We start from the raw sequence: 14600 nt of genomic DNA, 5'->3' as shown, positions 1-14600 counted from the left end.
TCCATCAAAACTGGACAAAGTAAAACTCTCGAAAATATCATATTTTCAACTTTTAACTTTGACCTGTTCCTTGGACAAAAAAGACCTGTTTTTTGTGCTTGACCCTACTTCTTGATATATTTCTTTATATGAACATCTATGCATTATGTACAAAGATATGGTTTGAACAGAGTATTGACCTTTGACCTTGACTTCTGGACTACAGGCATGACTCTTGCATTTGACTATCATGTGCTATCGGGGTCATTGCTTCTGACAAGTACAAAATCTATACTGGACAAAATCATGCTCTTGACAAAGTTTTAGATGGCTGCAAATTATGTCAATGTGGTTGAATCATCATTTTCAACTCCATTTTTCATAGGCTTACATTGAATTTATAGCCTTTATGTATGTTTGTATTTTTGTCAAAAAGTTTTGAACAACTAAACAATTCGAAGGACTCATTTGGTGTTCCTGTAAGGGCATTGACTTTAAAAGATGGGAGATGTACAACTTGAGGGTAATGATGGCATTCACTAAATGTCATGTATAGGTAATGGCTAATGATTTAGTTATATGGACATTACATGTATATTGTTATTGCTAACATTTGTCATAAATCTTATTTTAAATTAGAGTACTGACAGTACTGGTGTGACGATGCTTTTGAAGAGGATTGATATAAAAGCATCTATTTAAGTTTATCACCACAATTGTGTATGTGGGTACGAAAATTTTGGGTAGGAAAAAAAATGGGTATGAAAATTTTGGGTACAAACATTATGCCAAAAAAAAAATTGGGTACGAAAGAAGATTTGGTTACGAAACAAAATTTGGGTAGGAAAAATAAATGGGTACGAAATTTTTTTTGGGTACGAGCAAAAATTTGGGTACGAAAAAAATTTGGTACGAAAAATGTAGGGTACGAAAAAAATTGGGGGTTACAGGGGAAGTAGTACCCGTGGGGAACTTGATCAATTCAGCGAACTGGGAGGCGGTTTACATTCTGGATCAAATATAACAAGAAATGTCTTTAAAAAGATATTCGACGTGTATTTTCTGTGCCACTTATCTTAAAAAAACGTTCTGTTACAGTAAAACGTTTGTGGGTTATAACATTACGTTTCAGCATATATATTAAAAACTTGACATGCTCTTTAATTACACCATGCTCTTTAATTCCACATGTATAGCATACCAAACTTTATATTTCTTTGTTTGATGCTATGTGTACGGACGTGGTTTCACATGCCCATGTTCATGAACATAAAATTTTTATCTTTGATTATTGTTTTTTTTCTCTAATTCAATAAGCTTAGGCGTGTTTGTTCGTTAAGTACGGCAATAATTTCATGATGATTTCCGAAAGTAGGTATGAGCACATAGTCGTAAGAGCACGTGAATACGTGAGTTCGCCCATGAACACATGGTAAGGTTAACTAAATCTCCGCGATATGACCAAATATGTGTTTAAAACAGCAAACAATATCCAACATCAAACATAGTATGTGCACTGATGTGGCTCTGCAATTTCTGTTTGAAAAGTGTATCAAATATACAAAATGAGAAAACACGCATAAGAGAGAGTTTCACAAATGTCATGCGGCTATGATGCTGTTTATATACCATAGTCGCTACAACGTTTACAAAATGGAAGGTTCGAAATAATTCGTTTTCTTTACACTCATGATCGCGTTGAAAGTTAATTATACACGTTTTAATTCGCAATTTATTTACTGAATCACGACAAATGTCAAATACAATACAGAAAATGCATAGTTGTTTCATTGATCTATAAACATATAAAGGATTGAATATAACGATTAAAATTAACGTTTTCAAACTATTATTAAATCCTTTTCCCAGAATATGTTGTCCTATTTATAGCTGAGCTTCCTATTCCTTTATCAATGATAATCAGCGAGGTATGCTGATTAGAAAAATCGAGCTATCTCAATCGGACTGGCTCGGTCTTTTACATAGGTCGCCTTTGTGAAGATTTTTTTCATGATATGATAACTTAGACGAGCTGCTTTGCAGCATCGTCAAAAATGCATGAGCTATTATAAATTCTGAATGTATACATAGGCTTTCAAAGCCAACTTGTCTGGTGCTGGATAATTTTGGGGATTTAACTTCAGTGCATGGCTCATCATACATGCCTGATACAATACATGTTAAGCCTACCTTTGTTTTTTACTTGGAAAAGGACCTATGAGTTGCAAAATCATAACGTATGAATGTTTTGATGCAGACCAAAACCATGTACTAAAACAAGGCCATAACGTGCAGACCATTGTCCTAAACATTTGTAATATGCATTAATTGATAAGCCCTAAAAATGATCTTTCTCATATAAAAGGAGTTTTGTCCATATAAAGTGGTGTTCTTATCAGATCTAGCTTATGTTTGTCTTCCTCTGATATATTTTTGTCGCATCAAGGGTGCTTAGCTGTGAAAAAAACAAGGGCTGTTTGTAAAACATGCATGACCCCCATATGGGCTATCAGTTGTAGTGGCAGCGTTTGTGTGAATTTGTTTTTTGTCACTGTGACCTTGACCTTTGACCTAGTGACCTGAAAATCAAAAGGGGTCATCTGCCAGTCATGATCAATGTACCTATGAAGTTTCATGATCCTAGGCCCAATTATTCTTGAGTTATCATCAGGAAACCATTTTACTGTTTCCAGTCACTGTGACCTTGACCTTTGACCTAGTGACCTGAAAATTAATAGGGGTCATCTGCCAGTCATGATCAATAAACCTATGAAGTTTCATGATCCTAGGTGTAAGCATTCTTGAGTTATCATCCGGAAACCATTTTACTATTTCGAGTCCTGAAAATCAAAAGGGGTCATCTGCCAGTCATGATCAATGTTCATATGAAGTTTCATGATCCTAGGCATAATTATTCTTGAGTTATCATCTGGAAACCATTTTACTGTTTCGAGTCACTGTGACCTTGACCTTTGACCTAGTGACCTGAAAATCAATAGGGGTCATCTGCCAGTCATGATCAATGTACCTATGAAGTTTCATGATCCTAGGCGTAAGCATTCTTGAGTTATCATCCGGAAACTATTTTTCTGTTTCGAGTCACTGTGACCTTGACCTTTGACCTAGTGACCTGAAAATCAATAGGGCTCATCTGCCAGTCATGATCCATGTACCTATGAAGTTTCATGATCCTAGGCGTAAGCATTATTGAGTTATCATCCAGAAACCATTTTACTATTTCGAGTCACTGTGACCTTGACCTTTGACCTAGTGACCTGAAAATAAATAGGGGTCATCTGACAATCATGATCAATGTACCTATGAAGTTTCATGATCCTAGGCCTAAGCGTTCTTGAGTTATCATCCGGAAACCATCCGGTGGACAGACCGATGGACCGACATGAGCACAACAATATAGCCCCTCTTCTTCCAAGGAGGGCATAAAAAATATTTGGCTGCTGTACATACCTACAGAAAAAGCAGTTCTTTAAAACTGTTGTATCATGGCAACACACACAAATTACTTTTACTCAGGACAGCTGTACAGAATTAACAGTTGAATTAATTTAAATATATTTAAACATATTTAAACCAATTTTACTGTATGTTCATCCAATTATTTGAAAGTTGTATTAAGGATGCACAGACAAAAGTGGTAGTGTGCTCTCAATTTCATTCACACAGTAAATACACACATTTAAACAAGGGCTGTTTGTAAAACATGCATGCCCCCCATATGGGATTGTCAGTTGTAGTGGCAGCGTTTGTGTGAATACGTTTTTTGTCACTGTGACCTTGGGGTCATCTGCCAGTCATGATCAATCTACCTATTGAGTTTCATGATCCTAGGCCTAATTATTCTTGAGTTATCATCAGGAAACCATTTTACTGTTTCGAGTCACTGTGACCTTGACCTTTGACCTGAAAATTTATAGGGGTCATCTGCTAGTCATGATCAATGTACCTATGAAGTTTCATGATCCTAGGTGTAAGCATTCTTGAGTTATCATCCGGAAACCATTTTACTATTTCGAGTCACTGTGACCTTGACCTTTGACCTAGTGACCTGAAAATCAATAGGGGTCATCTGCCAGTCATTATCAATGTACCTATGAAGTTTCATGATCCTAGGTGTAAGCATTCTTGAGTTATCATCCGGAAACCATTTCACTGATTCGATTCACTGTGACCTTGACCTTTGACAATAGGGGTCATCTGCCAGTCATGATCAATGTTCCTATGAAGTTTCATGATCCTAGGCGTAAGCATTCTTGAGTTATCATCCGAAAACTGTTTTACTGTTTTGAGGCACTTTGACCTTGACCTTTGACCTAGTGACCTGAAAATCAATAGGAGTCAACTGCCAGTCATGATCAATGTACCTATGAAGTTTCATTATCCTAGGCCTAGGCCTAGGCGTTCTTGAGTTATCATCCGGAAACCATCTGGTGGACGGACGGACCAACGGACCGACAGACCAATGGACTGACAGACCGCCAAACCAACAGACCGACATGTGCAAAACAATAAACCACCTCTTCTTAAAAGGGGGGCATAAATATGTACAGTTAATTACCCAAAACTGCTCTTCTTCTTAAATTTCCCAAATTTTGTCCACTTCTTGTTGCCATTTTTCTGAAAAATTAGAACAAAAAACACTTTAAATAGTCATTTCAGCATAAAACTACATGTACATTTTAAAAGAAAACTGTTTGACCAAAAACTAAAACTACAATTAAAAGCCAGCTTTGACACTATTGCAGGGTAAACAAGTCCCATGCAATTGAGAATACCTATAAATTAAATGGTTAAACTGTCATCTTCACTATATCTGCACATATGTCTAAGCAGTTAGAACATTTTATGATATGACAATTTTGAAAATCTTTAAACAATTCAGTTTAAATAATGATGATCTACACAATAACAAATATTAGTGTTTTGAATGACATGTAAAACTAACCTCTGAGAAATTAAGAGCTTGACCAATATCAATGATCGAATGAAAGCAAAATCAAAGCGCTGAAAGCACTGTACATGTTCGCTGTTGTAAAATGTCGTCCTTGATTAGCTTGTGCGCATTGCACAGGCTAATCAGTATGCACAGGCTAATCTTATTTGACATGCATTAAGCCCTGTTTTCCCTGAAAGCAGCCAATATGTACAGATTTCAATGATAAACACCAGACTGGCCAATCTTGTTTTTCAATCTGTTAAACACTGAGTCATATAACCCCTCTGAAGTGTACCAATACACAGGGGTTCATCACATTCACATTTATATTGAGGCAGGCACGTACAACAACTCTGCTGGGAGAATGGCATTTGTCGTCTGCTGCAACAGGCAGTGGGGTTGTCTCCCATACCGTACCTAAGCTTTCTAGCCACATACTGATTTGCAAAATATGGTCTGTAACATTAGTGTAAGCTAACGCTCACACTAAAAACTGGATGCCTGTCAACAACATGAAAAGCCTTAGAAATAATTTAACAAGCTGATCCATGCTCATGTTTAACATTTGGCCGTTGGTGTGACCTTGACCTATTACGAAGGTGTAACACACTTTCTCCACATGGGTTACATTGATGGTAAATTATTTTTAAATTGAATGATAAATGAAACAAGAGATGTGTTTATCAGAAACACAATGCCCCCTACTGCACCGCTTTGAAGCCATATATTTTACCTTTGACCTTGAAGGATGACCAAGCTTGACCTTTCACCACTCAAAATGTGCAGCTCCATGAGATACACATGCATGCCAAATATCAAGTTGCTATCTTCAATATTGCAAAAGTTATGGGCAATGTTAGTTTTCTGACGGACGGACAGACTGACAGACAGTTCAACTGCTATATGCGGCCTTACAGGGGGCATAAAAAATATAGTATGAAAAAGCTGTTTTATAGCAGAATTTCACATTTGACCTTTATATGTGACCTTTGGAGTAGGGAGACACAGTACTTCAAATGATACACTGTGTCAACATGTTGAATATTTGTGGAAAATAATTTCAAAATTGCTTTAAATAGGTCATGAAGTTGCAGTCCAAACAAGCTGTTTTATGGCCAAATTTAACCTTTAATATTTAAGTTTGACCTTGACCTTTCAGCTTGATAGACAGATTTAACATGACACATATTGTCTTCTCTTGGTAGTCATGTATAATAAGAAAAATGTAAAATGCATGATTGAAGGGCAAGGTTGACCTTCACACTGTACCTGAGGGCCTGTTTCTTTAATAAAGCGACACCCCAACCTGTGGTGATTAGCAATTCAACTTGGTTATTTCAAAACCCATGCATGAAGAACAACGATATGCTGTGGAGGAATTAATTTTTTATATGGAATAATCTACTTATACTTTAAATTGTGACCATGACAATGTGCCTCGGAGCCTCATTTTCCTGTGCCTGACACTCCATCTTGTAATACTTAACATCATATCCACCAGGTTATTTAAATCATTTCATGCTGGTTATAGTTTTGCCTTGAACAAATATTCAGGAATTATTTCCAGTATTTGACATCTGACTTTGTATAGTGTCCTTGTCCATGTTCCTAGGTGCATGATACTATATCTCATCATGCTGCACACTTTTTCTAAAATCCATCCAACATTATGTTCTAAATTAAGTGTTATAAAATGATTTCTCAATTTGACTTTTGCCCTTGAATTCAGACCTTCATTTTAGACCTATGAACCTGGACCTTATGCACAACCCTTCATCTTAAAATGCATATCAGAATCGCAACGTTATTAAAAAAATCCATCCATGCCGGACAAAATGATTTTTAAAAAAAGAAAAGAATGTAAAATGTTCTAAATCTGATGTTAACTGTTATATTGTGACCTTGGCTTAGAACCCTGGGACCTGCTTCTTGGAACACTCCGTCTAACCATGCTTAGCACTTATGACAAAATATTTGAAAATCCATCCATCCTGGACGAATTTAAGTTATCTCTTTTAAACACATACAATTTACTCCAAAGAAAACAAAACAAGTTATAATTGTTGTTTTTTTACTGGGAGGAAGTTTGTTTTCAAGCATTTTTTTTTATATGTGGAAAAAAAATTAAAGAAATTTGAACTTTTCAACAAGAGTTGTTGATGAACTTTTTCAACAGAAGAGGTTGATGGATCCAGTATGTATGGTTCTTTTTTATAGTCCTTAGGTCTTATGCATAATTGTATACATAATGTTTCGGATGCGAAAATCTCAAAATGTATTTGAAACATTTCAGAAAAAAAGCATCTTAAAAATATCTTGATGTGTGAATTTTTGTGCGGATCGGTTGACTTAAATGGTAAGTATTTAAAAACCATTATTAAAACACCGTTCAAATACGGCAGTTTTAGGCACCGCACAAGGACATTATGCACATGTGTACACCCCTACTGGCCCTAGTCGGGAGGCGGAAAACTACAACGGGCGAGGCATGGTCAGGGGTGATAACCCCAAAAAAAGGGTTAGGGTAAGGGTTAGGGTAAGGGGTCGGGTTAGGGTTAGGGTTGGGTTTAGGCTAACCCAAACCCTAACCCAACCCCTAACACTAACCAAGACCCTTACCCTAACCCTCTAACCCCCCTTGCGCAATACCATACCATGCCTCGCCCGTTGTAGTTTTCCGCCTCCCTAGTCAGTTGGAAGAATCCCTGGCTGTATAGATTTACAAAGAAATAAAGAAAACTGTAACACAAACTGATACCTCTGTTGCTTAATTTTCGCATGTGAAACAATCAGCGAGCTTGTTTATTGTGGATGATGCAATTCATTTTAAATTTAATAAAGTATTTACAAATCAAGTTTTCAGCCAATCAATCATTTGTTGTGTTTATATTTTAAAACAACAACAACAAAATCGCTATAAGAACATGAAACATTTATTTTTGGACAATTAACAATGTACCTACCAGCATACAAAGAGATTCTTCACACCATTCATCCGATCACCGTATGAGCTGTCGCTAAAACACCTGGGAAATTCCTACTTTTGCTTTCGATTTGGTATTTATAAGGTTTACAGCATAACACGCATTACTGATTATGTGATTATAATTATATTAGCAAGTTCACTTTATTTGTCGTGCTTCATTTGCAAATGTCTTAATATAACGTTATATGATAATACATTATGTTGGCATAGATTGCTTATTATCAGTTTATATATATTTGTTCGCTAACATCTATATACATTTCGGATAAAGATCTGTATTTCGGATACACATTTTATATTTCGGATAAACAGTGAGCAAAATATTTATTTGAATGCCCCGCCCCCCCCCCCACCCCCTTAGAAGAAGATGGGGTATATTGTTTTGCTCATGTCGGTCCGTCGGTCGGTCGGTCCGTCCGTCCACCAGATGGTTTCCGGATGATAACTCAAGAACGCTTAGGCCTAGGATCATGAAACTTCATAGGTACATTGATCATGACTGGCAGATGACCCCTATTGATTTTCAGGTCACTAGGTCAAAGGTCAAGGTCACAGTGACTCGAAATAGTAAAATGGTTTCTGGATGATAACTCAAGAATTATTAGGCCTAGGATCATGAAACTTCATAGGTACATTGATCATGACTGGCAGATGACCCGTATTGATTTTTAGGTCAAAGGTAAAGGTCACAGTGACTCAAAATAGTAAAATGGTTTCAGGATGATAACTCAATAATTATTAGGCCTAGGATCATGAAACTTCATAGGTACATTGATCATGACTGGCAGATGACCCATATTGATTTTCAGGTCACTAGGTCAAGATCACAGTGACTCAAAATAGTAAAATGGTTTCAGGATGATAACTCAAGAATGCTTAGGCCTAGGATCATGAAACTTCATAGGTAGATTGATCATGACTGGCAGATGACCCCTATTGATTTTCAGGTCACTAGGTCAAAGGTCAAGGTAACAGTGACTCAAAATAGTAAAATGGTTTTCGGATGATAACTCAAGAATGCTTACGCCTAGGATCATGAAACTTCATAGGTACATTGATAATGACTGGCAGATGACCCCTATTGATTTTCAGGTCCCTAGGTCAAAGGTCAAGGTCACAGTGACTTAAAACAGTGAAATGGTTTGCGGATGATAACTCAAGAATGCTAACGCCTAGGATCATGAAACTTAAAATGTACATTGACAATGACTGGCAGGTGACCCCTATTGATTTTCAGGTCACTAGGTCAAAGGTCAAGGTCACAGTGACTCAAAATAGTAAAATGGTTTCCGGATGATAACTCAAGAATGCTTACGCCTTGGATCATGAAACTTCATAGGTGCATTGATCATGACGGGCAGATGACCCCTATTGATTTTCAGGTCACTGGGTCAAAGGTCAAGGTCACAGTTACTCGAAACAGTAAAATGGTTTCCGGATGCTAACTCAAGAATCATTACGCCTAGGATCATGAAACTTCATAGGTACATTGATCATGACTGGCAGATGACCCATATTGATTTTTCAGGTAACAAGGTCAAAGTCACAGTGACTCGAAACAGTAAAATGGTTTGTGGATGATAACTCAAGAATGCTTACGCCTAGGATCATGAAACTTGATAGGAACGTTGATCATGACTGGCAGATGACATCTATTGATTTTCAGGTCACTAGGTCAAAGGTAAAGGTCACAGTGACTCAAAACAGTAAAATGGTTTCTCGGATGATAACCCAAGAATGCTTATGCCTAGGATCATGAAACTTCATGGGTACATAGACCATGACTGGCAGCTGACCCCTATTGCTTTTCAGGTCACTAGGTCAAAGTCACAGTGACTCAAAACAGTAAAATGGTTTTCTGATGATAACTTAAGAATTATTATGCCTAGGATCATGAAACTTCATAGGTACATTGATCATGACTGGCAGATGACCCCTATTGATTTTCAGGTCACTAGGTCAAAGGTCAAGGTCACAGTGACTCAAAACAGTAAAATGGTTTCCGGATGATAACTCAACAATTATTACGCCTAGGATCATGAAACTTCATAGGTACATTGATCATGACTGGCAGATGACCCCTATTGATTTTCAGGTCACTAGGTCAAAGGTCAAGGTCACAGTGACTCGAAACAGTGAAATGGTTTGCGGATGATTACTCAAGAATGTTTACGCCAAGGATCATGAAACTTCCTAGGAACATTGATCATGACTAGCAGATGACCCCTATTGATTTTCAGGTCACTAGGTCAAAGGTCAAGGTCACAGTGACTTGAAACAGTGAAATGGTTTGCGGATTATAACTCAAGAATGCTTACGCCTAGGATCATGAAACTTCATATGTACATTGATGATGACTGGCAGGTGACCCCTATTGATTTTCAGGTCACTAGGTCAAAGGTCAAGGTCACAGTGACTCAAAACAGTAAAATGGTTTCCGGATGATAACTCAAGAATGCTTACGCCTAGGATCATGGAACTTAATAGGTACATTGATCATGACTGGCAGATGACCCCTCTTAATTTTCAGGTCACTAGGTCAAAGGTCAAGGTCACAATGACTCAAAACAGTAAAATGGTTTCCTGATGATAATTCAAGAATAATTAGGCATAGGATCATGAAACTTCATAGGTACATTGATCATCACTGGCAGATGACCCCTATTGATTTTCAGGTCAATAGGTCAAAGGTCAAGGTCACAGTGACAAAAACCGTATTCACACAATGGCTGCCACTACAACTGACAGCCAATGGGGGGCATGCATGTTTTACAAACAGCCCTTGTGTTAAAGCTGCTGTTATAATGTTAATTTAAATGAGGTATAAATAGAGCAGTAAGTTGCTAATACCAGTAATATTAAATTTACCTACTTCCTTAATAATTTTTTAGGAGCTCATCCAGCAAAAATGGAAGTCCAACAGCCAGATGAGATAAATAAATAGCTAGTGGCTTTATGATACATTTTTCATATAATATGCACTAGAATCTTCAGACTTGAACAATCATCATTGCAGCAAGCAAGTAGTAATTATGCTGGTGAGTAATGCTCTTTTCATAAACAAAAACAATCTGCATTTTTTTCAATGTTACTCTTTTTGGTATGTAAGCATATTACCATTAAGACGACTGCATTCAGACAAATAAAGGGATCTTTACAAAGATTTTGGCAGATATTGAAGTTTGTCATTAAATGCATTATATTGATAAATGTAAATATTGGATCTTACAAGCTACAGTAAAAACAAGAATTACAATTAAGTAAAGAAAAAAAGTAACCCTCAACTGGGCTCTAACCACTGACCCCAGGAGTAATTAAAAGTCTAATACTCGGCCATCCATGCTCATACCATGTGCGTGATGTATTTTATACTTTATATAAGCAATCCTTGTAGTCTCACAGAAAATAACGACAACAACAGAACTCTCCAAATTATTCAATCATTATGCATTTCGGGTTTCAACGCTCTATAATTTTAAGGTTTTAAATCGTCAAAAGATGCATGTATAATGGATATTTTAGAGCATGGTAAATGTTCAGTATTACTGTTTCCTCACAAATATTATGACTACAAGGAAAATTTGGGAATATGAAACATTTTTTTATTAGCTCACCTGAGCACAATGTGCTCATGGTGAGCTTTTGTGATCACATTTTGTCCCGGAGAGTCAGTCGTCCTTTGTGCGGTGTCAACATTTGCCTTGTTAACACTCTAGAGGCCACATTTATTTCCAATCTTCGTGAAATTTGGTCAGAAGATTGGTCTCAATAATATCTTGGATGAGTTTGAAAATTGTTATGTTTGCTTGAAAAACATGGCTGCCAATGGGCGGGGCATTTTTCTTATATGGCTATATATGGGTATAGTTAAATCTTGTTAACACTCTAGAGGCCACATTTATTGTCCCATCTTGATGATACCTGGTCAGAAGATTCATCTCAGTAATATGTTGGACGAGTTAAAAAATGATTCAGGTTGGTTGAAAAACATGGCCGCCAGGGGGGGGGGGGGGTGGCATTTTCTTTATATGGCTATAGTAAAACCCTGTTAACTCTCTAGAGGTCACATTTATTTTCCGATCTTCATGAAACTTGCTTGAAAAACATGGCTGCCAAGGGGCGGGGCATTTTTTCTTATATGGCTATATATGGCAATAGTAAAATCTTGTTAAAGGGATCTTTTCACGGTTTGGTAAATTGACAAAATTGAAAAAAAATTGTTTCAGATTCGCAACTTTTCGGTTTAGTTATGATATTTGTGAGGAAACAGTATTACTAAACATTTGCCATGGTCTAATATAGCCATTTTATGCATCTTTTGACGATTGAAAAACCTAAAAATTATAAAGCTTTGCAACGCGAAACGATTGAATAATTTGGAGAGTTCTGTTGTTGATTAAATTTGCATCTTATGTATGCTTGGCAGGATAGCTCAGTTGGCTAATGCTTTTTTGCTTCAGGATTCCGGGGGTCACTGGTTCGAGCCCTGCTGCGGGCTACTTTTTTTTCCTTTTTTTAAATTTTATTTTTGATTTTTACTTGAGCTTTTAAAATTTTATGTTTACATTTATCAATATAAAGCATTTAATTACAAACTTCAAAACATGCCAAAATCTGTGAAAAGGCCCATTTAACACTCTAGAGGCCACATTTATTGTCCGATCTTCATAAAAATTGGTCAGAAGATTCATCCCAATAATATCTTAGACGAATTCAAAAATGATGCCGGTTGGTTGAAAAAACATGGCCGCCATGGGGCTGGGCAATTTTCCTTATATGGCTATAGTAAAACCTTGTTAACACTCTAAAAGCCACATTTATTTTCCAATCTTCAAGAAACTTGGTCAGAAGATTTGTCCCAATGTTATCTTGGATGAGTTCGAAAATGGTTTTGGTTGTTTAAAAAAACATGGCCACCAGGGGGGGAGGGGGGGCATTTTTCATAAGATGGCTATATATATTGCTTTAGTAAAACCTTATTCACAGTCTAGAGGCCACATTGTTTGTCCGATTATCATGAAACTTTTTTTTAATCAATACAAGATATACAAAGTATACATGTATATGATCATGAAATAAAGTGAAACCATGTAGCAACAATAATTTTCAGACATGTTATACAAGATATGCTTATATATATATTTTTTGACCTTGTGGTTTCCTTAAGCAAAAAAAAAAGGTTAATATGAATTTTTTGGTTGCTTTTGATAGATGTTTTTTAGAAAAAAAGGAGAAAATTCCAAATCGAACAGAATAGATATGAATACGGATGAGTTGCATAAAGTGGGTAGAAAGTATACTGGACTTGTTTATGAAAGTTTAAAGTGTTTCCATTTTTGTTCATATATATAAAGAGTATCATTGTTTAGGGCTATTTCTTTTTCAATTTTAATCTTCAGTTTTAAATAATTGATGAAGCAGCTCATTGAAGGTAGTTGCTTTCTGCATTTCATATTGAATATAAAATATGATCATGAAACTTGGTCAGACGATTTGTCCCAATGATATCTAGGATGATTTCAAAAATGGTTCTGGTTGGTAGAAAAACATGGCCGCCAAGGGGGCGTGCCATTTTTCCTTATATAGCTATAGTAAAACCTTGTTAACACTCTAGAAGCCATAATTATTGCCCGATCATCATGAAAAATTGTCAGAAGATTTGTCTCAATGATATCTTGGACAAGTTCGAAAGTGGTTCCAGTTGCTTGAAAAATATGGCATCCAGGGGACTGGGCATTTTTTCTTGTACGGCTTCATGAATCTTCATGAAAGTTTGTCAGAATATCTGTTCAAATGATAAATTGGATGTGTATGAAAATGTTTCTGGTCTGTAGAAAAACATGGCTGCCAAGGTGTTCACTAGTCATGAAAGTTGGTAAGAACATTTTGTTCTTATGACATCTTGGGCTGCACAGAACAGGTCAGTTCCTTTGAATCTCAGGTGAGCGACTTTGGACCTTTCAGGCCCTCTTGTATCGTCAATTTACCAAAACGTGAAAAGGTCCCTTAAATTTCATAGTATGAAATAATTTCATTTAGATGGTTTATATGTTATTTCTTACAAGTAAAGATAAACAAGATATGTGTTTGTCATATGTGTTGCGCCGCTTTGAAGCTATATATTTGACCTTTGACCTTGAAGGATGACCTTAACCATGACCTTTCACCACTCAAAATGTGCAGCCTCATGAGATACACATGCATGCCAAATATTAAGTTGCTATCTGAAATATTGCAAAAGTTATGGCAAAATGTTAAAAATGTTAAAGTTGAAGCAAACAAACACACAAACCAACCAACCAACCAACCAACAGACAGAGCAAAAACAATATGTCCCCCCACTATAGTGGTGAGGGATATAAAAATATAACTTTTGTAATGTTAACAAAAGTCAATAAAGCCATATAATGGTATCTGCTTCGCCCATTGGTGGCCATGTTTTTCAAGGAACCACAACCATTTTTAACTGGGACAAGCTTTCATTGGAAAAAATGATCCGACCAAGGTTCGTGAAGATTGGAAAAACAATGAGATTTGTTAAGTGTTACTAAGGGTTCAATTTACCCATGTCAGGTTAACTGCCCCGCTTCTTAGTAACTATAATTTTCACTGAACTTTAACCATGTTTTAACTGGACAGAGATATAACTAAAACAAAATGTTCTGATCAAGTTTAATGAAG

At 36.5% G+C, this 14600-nt stretch overlaps 1 protein-coding gene across 1 annotated transcript in view; it reads right to left on the bottom strand.

Moving 5' to 3' along the window:
- LOC127878128 (uncharacterized) overlaps window positions 1-7957 on the bottom strand; it is an 18390-nt gene extending 10433 nt beyond the window's left edge. Inside the window, exons 1-2 of the mRNA XM_052424550.1 lie at window positions 7897-7957; window positions 4556-4614 (exon numbers count right to left, since the gene is read on the bottom strand). Of these exons, the coding sequence (XP_052280510.1) occupies window positions 4556-4610 (55 nt within the window). The 5' untranslated portion in view covers window positions 4611-4614; window positions 7897-7957. The remainder of the gene's footprint in view (window positions 1-4555; window positions 4615-7896) is intronic.
- Window positions 7958-14600: the final 6643 nt, after the last annotated feature.

Source organism: Dreissena polymorpha, chromosome 4 (assembly GCF_020536995.1).
Source record: "Dreissena polymorpha isolate Duluth1 chromosome 4, UMN_Dpol_1.0, whole genome shotgun sequence".
Taxonomy (NCBI): domain Eukaryota; kingdom Metazoa; phylum Mollusca; class Bivalvia; order Myida; family Dreissenidae; genus Dreissena; species Dreissena polymorpha.
Note: the sequence above shows the minus strand (reverse complement) of the source record. Positions and strands in the feature narration are given on the sequence as shown.